We start from the raw sequence: 12,500 nt of genomic DNA on the forward strand, positions 1-12,500 counted from the left end.
GTGCTGCTACTAAAGGTATCTATTTACCTAGGGATCTCTAAATGACTCACGTATATACACTGGTGACTACACACACACACACACACACACACACACACACACACTATCAACATCACTACAGCTTCAATCATAGTTCCATCCATACATTACCTGTCGTTAGCCTAATTACCTGTTTAACCCTAATTAGTGTCACCACCACCACCACCACCACCACCACCACAACCAGCATCACCATCCCCCATCATCACCATACATTACCTTTTTTTCTACGCTTCACCAATACACGTCACCGCCCACCATACAGATCCTCCTCTTCCTCCTCCTCATCCCAACGAATATTCCCTAACCTCTCTAACTTTACACGCACACATACACACACCACTTCCCACTCATATAGCCAGACCGGTCCTCCCACACACACACACACACACACACACACACACACACACACACACACACACACACACACACACACACGAAGGCTTCATTAATAAACCATAATATGAGCATTAACACCCACCATAAATCAGACGTCATCCATACAGTACATACAGACATTCATACATACATACATACATACATACAAACACCAAGACAAGTAAAGAAGCAGTATATAAATGAATAAATATATGAATAGAGTGCCTATAGAATGACGAGAGAGAGAGAGAGAGAGAGAGAGAGAGAGAGAGAGAGAGAGAGAGAGAGAGAGAGAGAGAGAGAAAGAGAAACAAAACAAAAAACACGGTCAAAATCAACAAAACACATCACCATCACTACTACCTGTCATCTCCTCCTCTTCCTCCTCCTCCTCCTCCTCCTTCACCTCCTTCTTCACCTCCTCCTTTTCTTCCTCCTCCTCGTCCACGGTCGCACTCTCCACCCTGCCCGGACTCTCTCTCTTCACATGCTGACGTTTTCCCAGAGTAACCCACACCCTTGCAGGTCACCTCATAAGGCTTCCCACTGCCTCTTAGCCTTGTTCCGTCCGCTGGTGCTCGTAAGGCTGCAGCTCTGACACCGAATCTCCGAAGAGCGAGAGAGAGAGAGAGAGAGAGAGAGAGAGAGAGAGAGAGAGAGAGAGAGAGAGAGAGAGAGATTGGGGGACGTCACTTATTGATTGATTGATTGATTATCTGCAATGAGAGCGCCGCAATCACGTATCGTATTGCCCACATTATTCCTCTTAATTCTTGCCTTTTTCTTGTATCCTGTTTCTATTTTTGGTCCATTATCATTCGCAGCCCTTCTTTTTCTTTCTTTCTTGATAGGTTTGCTTTCTTCTTTCCTCCTTTTACTTTCCTTCCCTTTTCTTCCTCTCTACTTTTCTTTTTCTCTCTCATGATGTAACACAATAACTATTAGAGAGAGAGAGAGAGAGAGAGAGAGAGAGAGAGAGAGAGAGAGAGAGAGAGAGAGAGAGAGAGAGAGAGAGAGAGTGAAGTGAAGTGAAACGAATAGTGCTCCATTTGCATGCTGACCATCTTGTATATTATCTATTTTTTAAGTCTTGCAAATATTGTAGAGAAATAGATTGTAGTACCCTTAGAATAGGTAGCACACGACAGTGCGCCTTTGGGTACATGTTCCTTTGTATTAAGTTTTGTTTAAATAAAAAAAAAAAAAAAAAGAGAGAGAGAGAGAGAGAGAGAGAGAGAGAGAGAGAGAGAGAGAGAGACTATTACCTATAGCACGTAAAGTGTCATATCATTACATGTTTATAGCTCTGACCCTCTTCCATATAATTACCTCTCTCTCTCTCTCTCTCTCTCTCTCTCTCTCTCTCTCTTACGCCTCCTCCTACTCCTCCTCTTTCTCCTCCCAAGAAGCCCCAAGTAGGCAGATTACTTTCTCGTGTGTAGCATCATGAATCGCGCTATTGCTCACTAATGGACTGGCTCACCTGTGATGCTTCTCGTCCAGGGCAGGTGTGTCCCACGGGTGAGAAACTTTCCAGGGCAGGGCTCGCGTAGGTCTGGCGGAACTTGAATCAAATTTAACACACTTATCAGTTTTCTTTGAGTTTGCCTCTTTCTTCCGTGTTTTTATCTATAACTGGTGTTGTTTAATGGTGGACGCGATGGTACGGGTGCCAGTCAGATGTTGTGTTGTTGTGGGTAAGGTAAAATACACGGGTTGGTGGAAAAATGTGTTGCGGAGGACCGGGATCTCAGTGAACGGAGAGGACCGAGCGGCGGTGTACGTCCTCCCCTCACGCAGTCAACAGGTGCACTGAGTGACTCGAGCGAGTAAAGTTAAGGTGAGAGAGTTAACATTCCAATTGTGTTTTACCGCTGAGTGATAGCAATGTGGTGGGGAGGAAGCAATTGACTGATGGACTGGATTAGCCGTGATCTCGTGTACAAAGAGAGAAAAAAAAATGCAAAAAGGTAAATACTACGACTGCAACTACTACTACTACTACTACTACTACTACTACTACTACTACTACTACTACTACTACTACTACTACTACTATTACTACTGCAACTACTACTTCTACTATTACTACTAATATAACTACTATTACTACTGCAACTACTACTACTACTACTATTATTACTACTACTACTACTACTACTACTACTACTAAGTTTTATTATTTCTGTTGTAACTTTTGTGATAATACTACACACACACACACACACACACACACACACACACACACACACACCGCGTAGTGTAGTGGTTAGCACGCTCGACTCACAATCGCGAGGCCCGGGTTCGAGTCCCGGCGCGGCGAGGCAAATGGGCAAGCCTCTTAATGTGTGGCCCCTGTTCACCTAGCAGTAAATAGGTACGTGATGTAACTCGAGGGATTGTGGCCTCGCTTTCCTGGTGTGTGGAGTGTGTTGTGGTCTCAGTCCTACCCGAAGATCGGTCTATGAGCTCTGAGCTCGCTCCGTAATGGGGAAGACTGGCTGTGTGACCAGCAGACGACCGAGGAGGTGAATTGCACACACACACACACACACACACACACACACACAGAGAGAGAGAGAGAGAGAGAGAAAGGAAGAAATGGAGCAGCTCCTCCTGATTCCCACACTCGATGCCACAGAGAGGGCAACAAGAAAAAAACTCTACCGAGGATGAGAACATGTAACTGAATTAAGAGAGTATAGCAATAGGAAGGATAACTTTCTCTCTCTCTCTCTCTCTCTCTCTCTCTCTCTCTCTCTCTCTCTCTCTCAAATTCATAGATCAATTTTTCCTTCTTTTTTCAAGTCGAATTATTTAACTCACGCCACCGCCATCACTCCTCCTCCTCCTCCTCCTCCTCCTCCTCTTCCTCCTCTACCTCCATGTTAACCTGAAGGGAGTATCTCACAAGTGTGTGTGTGTGTGTGTGTGTGTGTGTGTGTGTGTGTGTGTGTGTGTGTGTGTGTGTGTGTGTACTGCGAAGAGCTACAGATTAATTAGGTATTTGATGAAGGCGTGTTGAGTGAATGCATTCCTGATAAGGCCGGGTCAGGTGGGGTGAGGCAGGCAGGCAGCCCTTGTGAGGCGCGTGGGAACAGGATTTGTAGGCTCAGGTAAGCGGAAAGTTTGAAAGTTTTATGATTTTAGAGAAATTAGGCCAGCACGATACAGCGAAATATGTTGTTGTTGTTGTTGTTGTTGTTGTTCTTGCTGTTGCTATCATTATATTCACTGTTGCTGTCATTATTATCATTATATTATCATTATTATTATTGTTATTGTTACTTTTATTATTACTATCAAAACTATTGTCATCATCATTTTTCTTGTCCATTTTATGCATTCATTTATGTATATGTTTTCTTTTTCTTTCAATACTTCAATACTTATTAATTTTATTCATTATTTAATATTGTAGTTGATATATTAGTTAGTAGAGTATAATCGCCATGGTCATTATCAGAAGCAGCAATATTGTATTTATTACGAAATCACTAATAGTTACACTCATATTTCATTATCATATTCATCGCCAACCACCATTATCTATTATGAAAATCAGATGTTCTTACAATTACATAAACCTGGACACGCCTTCTTATGGCTGTTGTTCCTGCACAGCTGCATCCGCATCTTGAAACTCGACGGTCTTTCTAAAGGTCTATGTTCACAAAGCCGCAGCAATGATGAGACAGGTTTTCAGGGCTGTCCCAATAATGATGGAATATTCAAATTAAGACAACTCCATCGAAAACTATAACAATGTTCACTGGAGTTTACTAAAGTTGTAGAATCTTAATTGACTACTACTAGAGTGTGACAAGTACACCGGAGAGCCCCAATGGCGTCCACTGTGGTTCATTGGCGGTAGTTGAGATATGATGCCAAACGTTGAAGAATGCGGCACCTCCACTGCTTGATTACGCAAGCCGCATGACTGGACGCCCTGCTGCTCCCCGCCTGGCAGCGCGGCGAGTGGCGGCGGTGGCCCACTTTATACCGGATTTATGCCCGATTGTGCCTCAACTCAAAGGATTGTTCATTCCTCACTTGGATCGACTTCAACACTGCCAGACTGTGATCCAGCAACACCTCACCGCGCGATGGGAAACATTTTAATTAGCGCGCGCGCACACACACACACACACACACACACACACACACACACACACACACACACACACAACTTTTATTCATCTTGTGATACTTTCGTCAATATCACATCTGCACTTTTAAACAACTGCTAAAAGCATATTACGAACAAAAATTGTCAAGTCAATGTTGATTAACATAAATAGACAAAAATCTGTGAAATCAGGGTGACAGTGCAGTAATAATTCTGTAGAGCAAAGGCAAGCACGTTCACTTGGTGCACTGATCTTAACACACTGCATGTTCACAAAGTATTCCTCACCTCATGAACGGAGCAGCCGCAGGAGTTCTGGTCAACTTGTCTTCGCCATCAGTCAGTCACACCCGTCAACGCCTCTTCACGAACGTCATTTTCCTCTCCGCTGGCCGTCCCCACTTATGTTCTCTCACGCCCATCTCCACTCACACTCACACACTGCTCAGCGCTTCATCGCGTAGTTTTTGGCTCCCATGACCATTGGTTTTAGTTTCATCCCGCACTATAAAAGTGGGCGCGGCCATGAAGAGCGAAGACTCAGGCTGGAGTTGCCACTCACAGAACTGTTGGGTGAAAGGAATTACTAATCATTGATGCAAACTTGACTAAGTTTCAGTGGCACTCGACAGGAGAGAGAGAGAGAGAGAGAGAGAGAGAGAGAGAGAGAGAGAGAGAGAGAGAGAGATTCAGATTGATAACATAACACTGATTAAATAGCAAACAATTAGACTGTCTCCTCAACATCCGCAAGTTTTCATTATTCAGCAACAAACAAGTGCCTCAGGTCTGCTTCATCTGCGAAGTGTTTCCCACGTGGGAGATGATCAAGGGAGTGGAAGAGGTGGTAGCTGGTTCACATCATCCGAACAACAAGCTGCTTTGAAACCTCCATGTTGACGGCCACTGGTCAAGCAATGACTGATATGTGTGCACCTCATGTTCGACCCGCTTGTTGCATTTGTCAAGAGAGAGAGCCACACCGTAACCTCAACCGCTCTCCCGGCTCCTGGTACACCCTTTTGAAGAACAACGGGATGTCAAATATACAAAAAAAGTAGTAAAAAAATATTTGGTAACCTTGTATTGCGTCATCGTGATCTCTGCGACACACGCCCTTCCTTCACTCAGCCCTCCACCGCTCCACGCCCTTCTCCTCCATCAAAATCATCGTGTAATAATATTATTCTTTATGACTTTAAGAGACCACAGTGTATAAGTCAATGCCCAAAGACGTCCTTGCTCTTTTGACCGCACACACACACACACACACACACACACACACACACACACACACACATTGCATTAACACTCCCACTTACCCTTTCTACATCATTGTTCTACGTCTCCTACATCAAGTATCTTTCGTCGCACTGCACTCAGTCCAGGCAGACGATTGTTTCAGGCACCGATTATTATTTATCGCTTCTCAAGGACAACGCGCGGAAAACAGTCACTAAGAGCTTTGAAGCGGAACTGTACTAAGAGTGACGCGGGGATGGGGAGGCCTAGAGGAGTGGGGAAGGAAGGAATATGACGTCATGAAGGATTGTTCCTGCGCATTAGATCTTATCTCATTCTTTTCTTCTTTACATTCTTCCTTCGACTGTATTGTTGATTTATGGAAACGATATATTTCTAGAATATACCATTTAGCCTCGACTTGTTCACAACTAATAGAGATAATATTATAGACGTTTACTGCAATTATGTGTATCATCAGACAAGAAGATTCGTTAGATGTGTAAGGTTTTTCCGGATATCATTCTATATTTCAGGACATAAGTACATAAGGTCATAACAAAATGAGGGAAGCTGCAAGAGGCCATCAAGCCTACACGTGGCAGTCCCTGTATGAGTAGAGAGGGTTAGGGGGAGGTTATATACATATACCATTGGCTGAAAAAGATCTAGTTTTTGTTTAAAGGGTGACAGTTCACGAGTTCACACGGAATATTTTTAGACAATTAAGACCAACTGTAGAAATAAGTGAGGTCATATGATATCTACACCTACCATCAATGTTCAATGTATTGTATTATACAGTAAGAATAATTGATATTGTAAGTGAATACGTGAATATGGAACGAAGGACCAACAGTACCGTGGCGTGAGAGAACAATGACATTAGTGAGCCACGTAAGTATATTCCCTTTTTCAAACAGGATTACGATTCTTCACGCTGTATCATTCACAATGGAGTTTGATCCTTTTAGCGTAGTGTGATGCGTCAGTGCGTGCGTGTGTGTGTGTGTGTGTGTGTGTGTGTGTGTGTGTGTGTGTGTGTTTTACCACGGTCGACTGCTAGTCACCCTGCTAGTCTTTACCTTATCTACAGAAACCGAATGAGCTCAGCGCCCATAGACCGATCTTCGGGTAGGAGTGAGACCACACCACACACCACACACCGGGACAGCGAGGCCACAACCTCTCGGATTACATCATGTACCTACTTGCTGCTAGATGAAAAGGGGCTACACACTAAGAGGCTTGCCCATTTACCTCGCCGCGCCTGTGACTTGAACCTCGATTGTGAGCCGAGTGCGCTACATTGCACTACGACAACGTGGTGTGTGTGTGTGTGTGTGTGTGTGTGTTTCACTGTTTGATCTGCTGCAGTCTCTGACGAGACAGCCAGACGTTACCCTACGGAACGAGCTCAGAGCTCATTATTTCCAATCTTGGGATAGGCCTGAGACCAGGCACACACCACACACCGGGACAACAAGGTCACAACTCCTCGATTTACATCCCGTACCTACTCACTGCTAGGTGAACAGGGGCTACACGTGAAAGGAGACACACCCAAATATCTCCACCCGGCCGGGGAATCGAACCCCGGTCTTCTAGCTTGTGAAGCCAGCGCTCTAACCACTGAGCTACCGTGTGTGTGTGTGTGTGTGTGTGTGTGTGTGTGTGTGTGTGTGTGTGTGTGTGTGTGTGTGTGTGTGTGTGTGTGTGTGTGTGTGTGTGTGTCTCTGACGAGACAGCCAGACGTGTGTGTGTGTGTGTTATTTCCGATCTTGTGTGTGTGTGTGTGTGTGTGTGTGTGTGTGTTTAGTACTCTATGAGTGAGTGAGCTTCTGGGTGGAGCCACGCACGTGTGTAAATAGTTGAGTCAGCCCTGAAATTTCCCTGCCATGGCATGCACACTGATAGAAAATGTTCATTTTCATGGGTTTCTGTAGTAATCTTTTTCTACGCATCCCCCCCCCCCACATACACATAGACGAAAAGGATTAATTGCTCAAGAAACAAAACACTGAATACACAAACCAATAAACAAAACACTAGTATTCACAAGATAACAAATGATACAACACAAATAATAACAACAAGCATATGTATTCCAAGCAGTACAGACACTACAGCAAGGTCGGTGTCGAAGCAGGGTGGCTGGGCGGTGGTTCCATGAGCCTTGTATTTGTGTATATATATATATATATATATATATATATATATATATATATATATATATATATATATATATATATATATATATATATATATATATATATATATATATATATATATATATATATATATATATATATATATATATATATATATATATATATATATATATATATATATATATATATATATATATATATATATATATATATATATATATATATATATATATAGGGTATAGTGGGTCTAGTGCTTCCCTCTGACAAAGGGAAGGCTGAGGGCGAGCGGGCGTGGGTGTTGATCACGGCAGTTCTAAGTTAAACCTCATACGACCACACGATGGAGGCTGTGAGGCAAGGAAGAGCAAGCAATCAGGACGAAGAATGGGAGAAAAGATAAATAAAAGCCTCTCTCTTTCTCTCTCTTGGTAGTGGAGGGAGGGTCGTTCCTGTCAACACCTCGAGCCTCGCACAAAAGGACAAGACCACCTGAACAACGCAAGCAACGATGAAAAAAGAAAAAAAGTCATGCATGGCCGCCTGCCTTGCCTCTCCTTCCCCTGAAGCAGCACCAGCACCACCTCAACTTTTTTGTGTGTGTTTTGAAGACTCTCATCTTTGCCTCACTTCCTTTTTTTTATTGTTAACATATTTTTCCCCCTTTTGTTTCTTACTTTGTCCTTTGCTTCGTTCTTCCTAAGTTTCTGTCTATCATTGCATATTAGATAATGTAGTTTAACTGTTTATATTTTTCTTTCCTTTCTGTTTTGATATCTTCGACTTTCCTTTCAAATTCTTCCCTCTTATCTCTGTTACCTTCCTCCTTGTTCTTCCTGTTCTTGCCTTCTTGTCGTCTCCTCTTCTTGGTCTTCGTAACAACAAGATCCTGAGTTCCAGATAATGTGACAGCTGTGGAATGAAGGTAATGCAGCTTCCCTTATATTCTTATATTTTCATGTTCTTTTTGTACTTTCAATTCTCATAACTCTTACCTCTTATGTCTTCCTATTTTGTTACCTGAATCATTTTTTCTCTCTCCTTTCCTACATTATAAAAAAGTTATTCAATAGACGAGGTTATGAAGAAAAAAAATAAACAGCAAAACGAGAAAAAAGAACTCCATTTTCCACCCAAACACAATTTGTACATAGGAAAGGACGGTCCAGAGGCGGCGGGACGCTACTGGGAGGGCAGGTCAGGTGTCGTCTTTGGGCTTGGAAAGGTCCAGGGCGCGGGGCAGCTGGGAGTGAAGAGCTGGGAGGAAGGAGGGTAGGAGGAAAGGAAGGCTGGACGGCTGTGTGGTCTGAAGCAGCGGACTGGTTGGGGAGGATAGCCACGGGGGATCAGCGCCTTTGAGAGTGCCCAGCCAGTGTGTTGGGGGCAAGAGAAGGGGTGACACGGGGGGAGATAAGCCGCCGGAGAAGGGAAAGGGACGTGAAAGGGCGGTGAGGGGAGACCCGAAGTGGAACTGTTGTGGAGAGGACGCACTGAGAGGCAGCACGATGGGTGAGGGCGGCGTGCTGCTTCCCTCACGCCCACGGCTCACCGTCACGCCTCGCCGCTCCAGCTCCCTACAGCAGACAAAGTGCACGTGAGGGGTGTTGACGACATGCACACACACACACACACACACACACACACACACACACACACACACACACACACACACACACACACACACTGTTCTTTCCCTTCCCTTTCTCCTTCCCACTGCTTCTCTTCTCTTTCTTCTTTACTTATTTATCCAATTATCCAATCTAGGTATTAAAGGTTAAGAGAATTAAATAATAGAGGAAAATTTCGTCTCTCTCTCTCTCTCTCTCTCTCTCTCTCTCTCTCTCTCTCTCTCTCTCTCTCTCTCATGCAATACTCACTTTTGCTTAGACGTGTCCCTGAAGCCTTTAGCGAACGGGTTACTCTCGATCTTGAGCCGCGTTATCTGTGTGGAATAAGCACAATAATAGCATGTATGGGGAGGAGGAGGAAGAGGAGGAGGAGGAGGAGGAGGAGGAGGAGGAGGAGGAGGAAGAAGAAGAAAAATAAGAGGAGGAGGAAAAAGAAGCTTTATATGATAATGATAAAAAGAATTCTGCAGACATAAATAAAATACAAAGATAACATTCAACTAGCAACAATAATTCCTCGTCTGCTAAATTTAGTACATTCAAGAACGAAATGTCACCAGAGAGAGAGAGAGAGAGAGAGAGAGAGAGAGAGAGAGAGAGAGAGAGAGAGAGAGAGAGAGAGAGAGGGGTAAGCGTAGGAAGTGGCACAATCTGGAGCAGCATAAACAAAACACGTGATATTGGTGCATGAAGCGTTCAGTCTTAAAGCCAATGGAGCGATACTGAAAGATGTTGGTTTATCAGAAGGAGGAGGAGGAAGAGGAGGAGGAGAAGGAGGAGGAGGAGGAGGAGGAGGAGGAGGAGGAGGAGGAGGAGGAGGAGGAGGTACTGTGGTTGTGTCTTCTCTACTGGCGACAACGAAAGATACTGGAGATATTATAGAAAGTGTTATCATGTGGTACTTTCCTCCACTCTCTTCCTCTTAAAGCGTACGTGCCTCGAGTAAACAAGTGAGAGAGAGAGAGAGAGAGAGAGAGAGAGAGAGAGAGAGAGAGAGAGCCAAACAACTAATCGCACACCAGATAACGGAGATGTATAACAGTAGGAGGTGATGAAAATGCAGCCTCACCACCATCATCACCACCACCACCGTCATCATCACCACCACCATCACCACTATCACCTCAGCCCTCAGCACTGACTCACCTTCACTTATCAATATACTAACTCCAAAACACTTCGTCGACTCACCTGTCAAAACCACCATACATTTCTCGGCACAAGGAGATCTGACCCACCAAACCACACATATACCTCGATAGCCAACCCTCGCTTCCCTCCCTTCATGCTCACGTTGACCTCACAAAGCGAAATGGTTGTTCTGCGTGTCTGCTGCACAAACACAGGAACCTTACGACTTATTAGATGCTTTATAGAGACCTGTATCTGTCATCTCTGTGTGAGAGGGTTTACTTGAGTGTATAGCTCTGCCCTCTATCGGTATATAAGCTTCCAAACTAGACTGAAAATTGTAGGACCCTTTGCCATCAGTTTTCTTTTATCTTTCCTCTTTTCTAGTGCTAGAATCGAATTTGTTTGGCAACTTCACGATTCTTCAATGGCAGACTTCTAAGACATTAGCAATTGGTAATTTGTGAAACCGTTCGTTTTTATCCCTGAGCTAGAGGAAAAAGTTTGTGTATGACGTGGCTTCGTGGCGCCCAGGAAAGGAATACACTAACGCTCATCTTCCCGTCAGAATGTGGCAATACGTAGCGCTTCACTCTTTTCTCTTTTTACTCTGTCTACCTGCCATCAGCCTATACAGAGACAGACAGACAGACTGATAGATATATAGATAGACAGACAGATAGATAGATAGATAGATAGATAGATAGATAGATAGATAAACAGATAGATAGATAGATAGATAGATAGATAGATAGATGAATAAGATTATGGAGATGCATAAATAAACAGGCAGACAAACAAACCTACAAAGAAAGAGATAGAGACATACACATACACACACATATACACACAGTCACACATTATCTATTCAGCAAAACTAATCTTTCCAGAAACACGACAGAGAGAGAGAGAGAGAGAGAGAGAGAGAGAGAGAGAGAGAGAGAGAGAGAGAGAGTCATAGAGAACAACACTCACAACCTCACCAGCAGCAATGACCCGGCACACTTTACAACACAGCCCGCCACAACACACCTGCTGGTTCTGATAGGCAGTGACTGTGATGAAGGAAGTCTCGCGGAAAAAGGCACAATTAGCAGCTGAGGTGTCGAGGAGGCGAGGCAGGTCCGCCCAGCTCGCTCCTGAAGGCACTTCCTGCACCCACACCCGCGGCACGTACTTCTGCATGGAGTGAAGGACGATCTGAAGGAAAGAAGAAGAATAAGATGGAGATTGTTTGGTAAGGTGTAGAAATATTAAAACAACAACAACGACAAGAAGAAGAAGAAGAAGAAGAAGAAGAAGAAGAAGAAGAAGAAGAAGAAGAAGAAGAAGAAGAAAAAGTGCTCCAAACAAAAGAGGATGATCATGAAGACACATCACCTCCACGCACCTTCACGCCACCTGAGTGAGTAAGTGAGACATTTATTTACATTCTACCAGTCTTGGAAGGAACTATTCGTGGCGAAGTGCTCTAATTCTGCTCTGATTCCGTTAACTCCTTCAGTAGTGGGACCCAATTTTACCAGAGTTTGGGTATGATTACACAATTTGAATTTACATTAGGCAGGCTCTATGGAGGTCAGAAGATTAACAGCCAGAGTCTTCATTATTTTAATCACCACATAAGTATCTGAAGCTGTATAAAATCGCCAAAGTAATAAGCAGAATAAATATGGAAACACATTATGGTACTGAAGGAGTTAATAAAACCCACTGATACACACCCCACCTCACGTCACCGCACATCACCTCATGTCACCTCACTTCACGTACAGGGAAGTGCGA

The 12,500-nt window shown here is 43.8% G+C and overlaps 1 protein-coding gene and 1 long non-coding RNA gene across 4 annotated transcripts in view; both read right to left on the reverse strand.

Annotated features, from left to right (window-relative positions):
- Positions 1-3,754: 3,754 nt before the first annotated feature.
- Positions 3,755-6,281, reverse strand: LOC123498476. Its single transcript, XR_006672692.1, has 3 exons — positions 5,869-6,281; positions 4,835-5,112; positions 3,755-4,512 (listed from the first exon to the last, which is right to left on the reverse strand). It is a non-coding gene; the product is annotated as an uncharacterized LOC123498476 (long non-coding RNA).
- Positions 6,282-9,063: 2,782 nt separating this feature from the next.
- The window catches only part of LOC123498746 (T-box transcription factor TBX6-like), a 15,148-nt gene continuing 11,711 nt past the window's right edge, over positions 9,064-12,500 (reverse strand). For all 3 annotated transcript variants that reach the window (XM_045246150.1, XM_045246152.1, XM_045246151.1), the window contains exons 7-9: positions 11,748-11,915; positions 9,834-9,898; positions 9,064-9,530 (exon numbers count right to left, since the gene is read on the reverse strand). In XM_045246150.1, the coding sequence (XP_045102085.1) occupies positions 9,155-9,530; positions 9,834-9,898; positions 11,748-11,915 (609 nt within the window). In that variant the 3' untranslated portion in view covers positions 9,064-9,154. The remainder of the gene's footprint in view (positions 9,531-9,833; positions 9,899-11,747; positions 11,916-12,500) is intronic.

This window comes from Portunus trituberculatus, chromosome 48 (assembly GCF_017591435.1).
Source record: "Portunus trituberculatus isolate SZX2019 chromosome 48, ASM1759143v1, whole genome shotgun sequence".
In the NCBI taxonomy this organism is placed as follows: Eukaryota; Metazoa; Arthropoda; class Malacostraca; order Decapoda; family Portunidae; genus Portunus; species Portunus trituberculatus.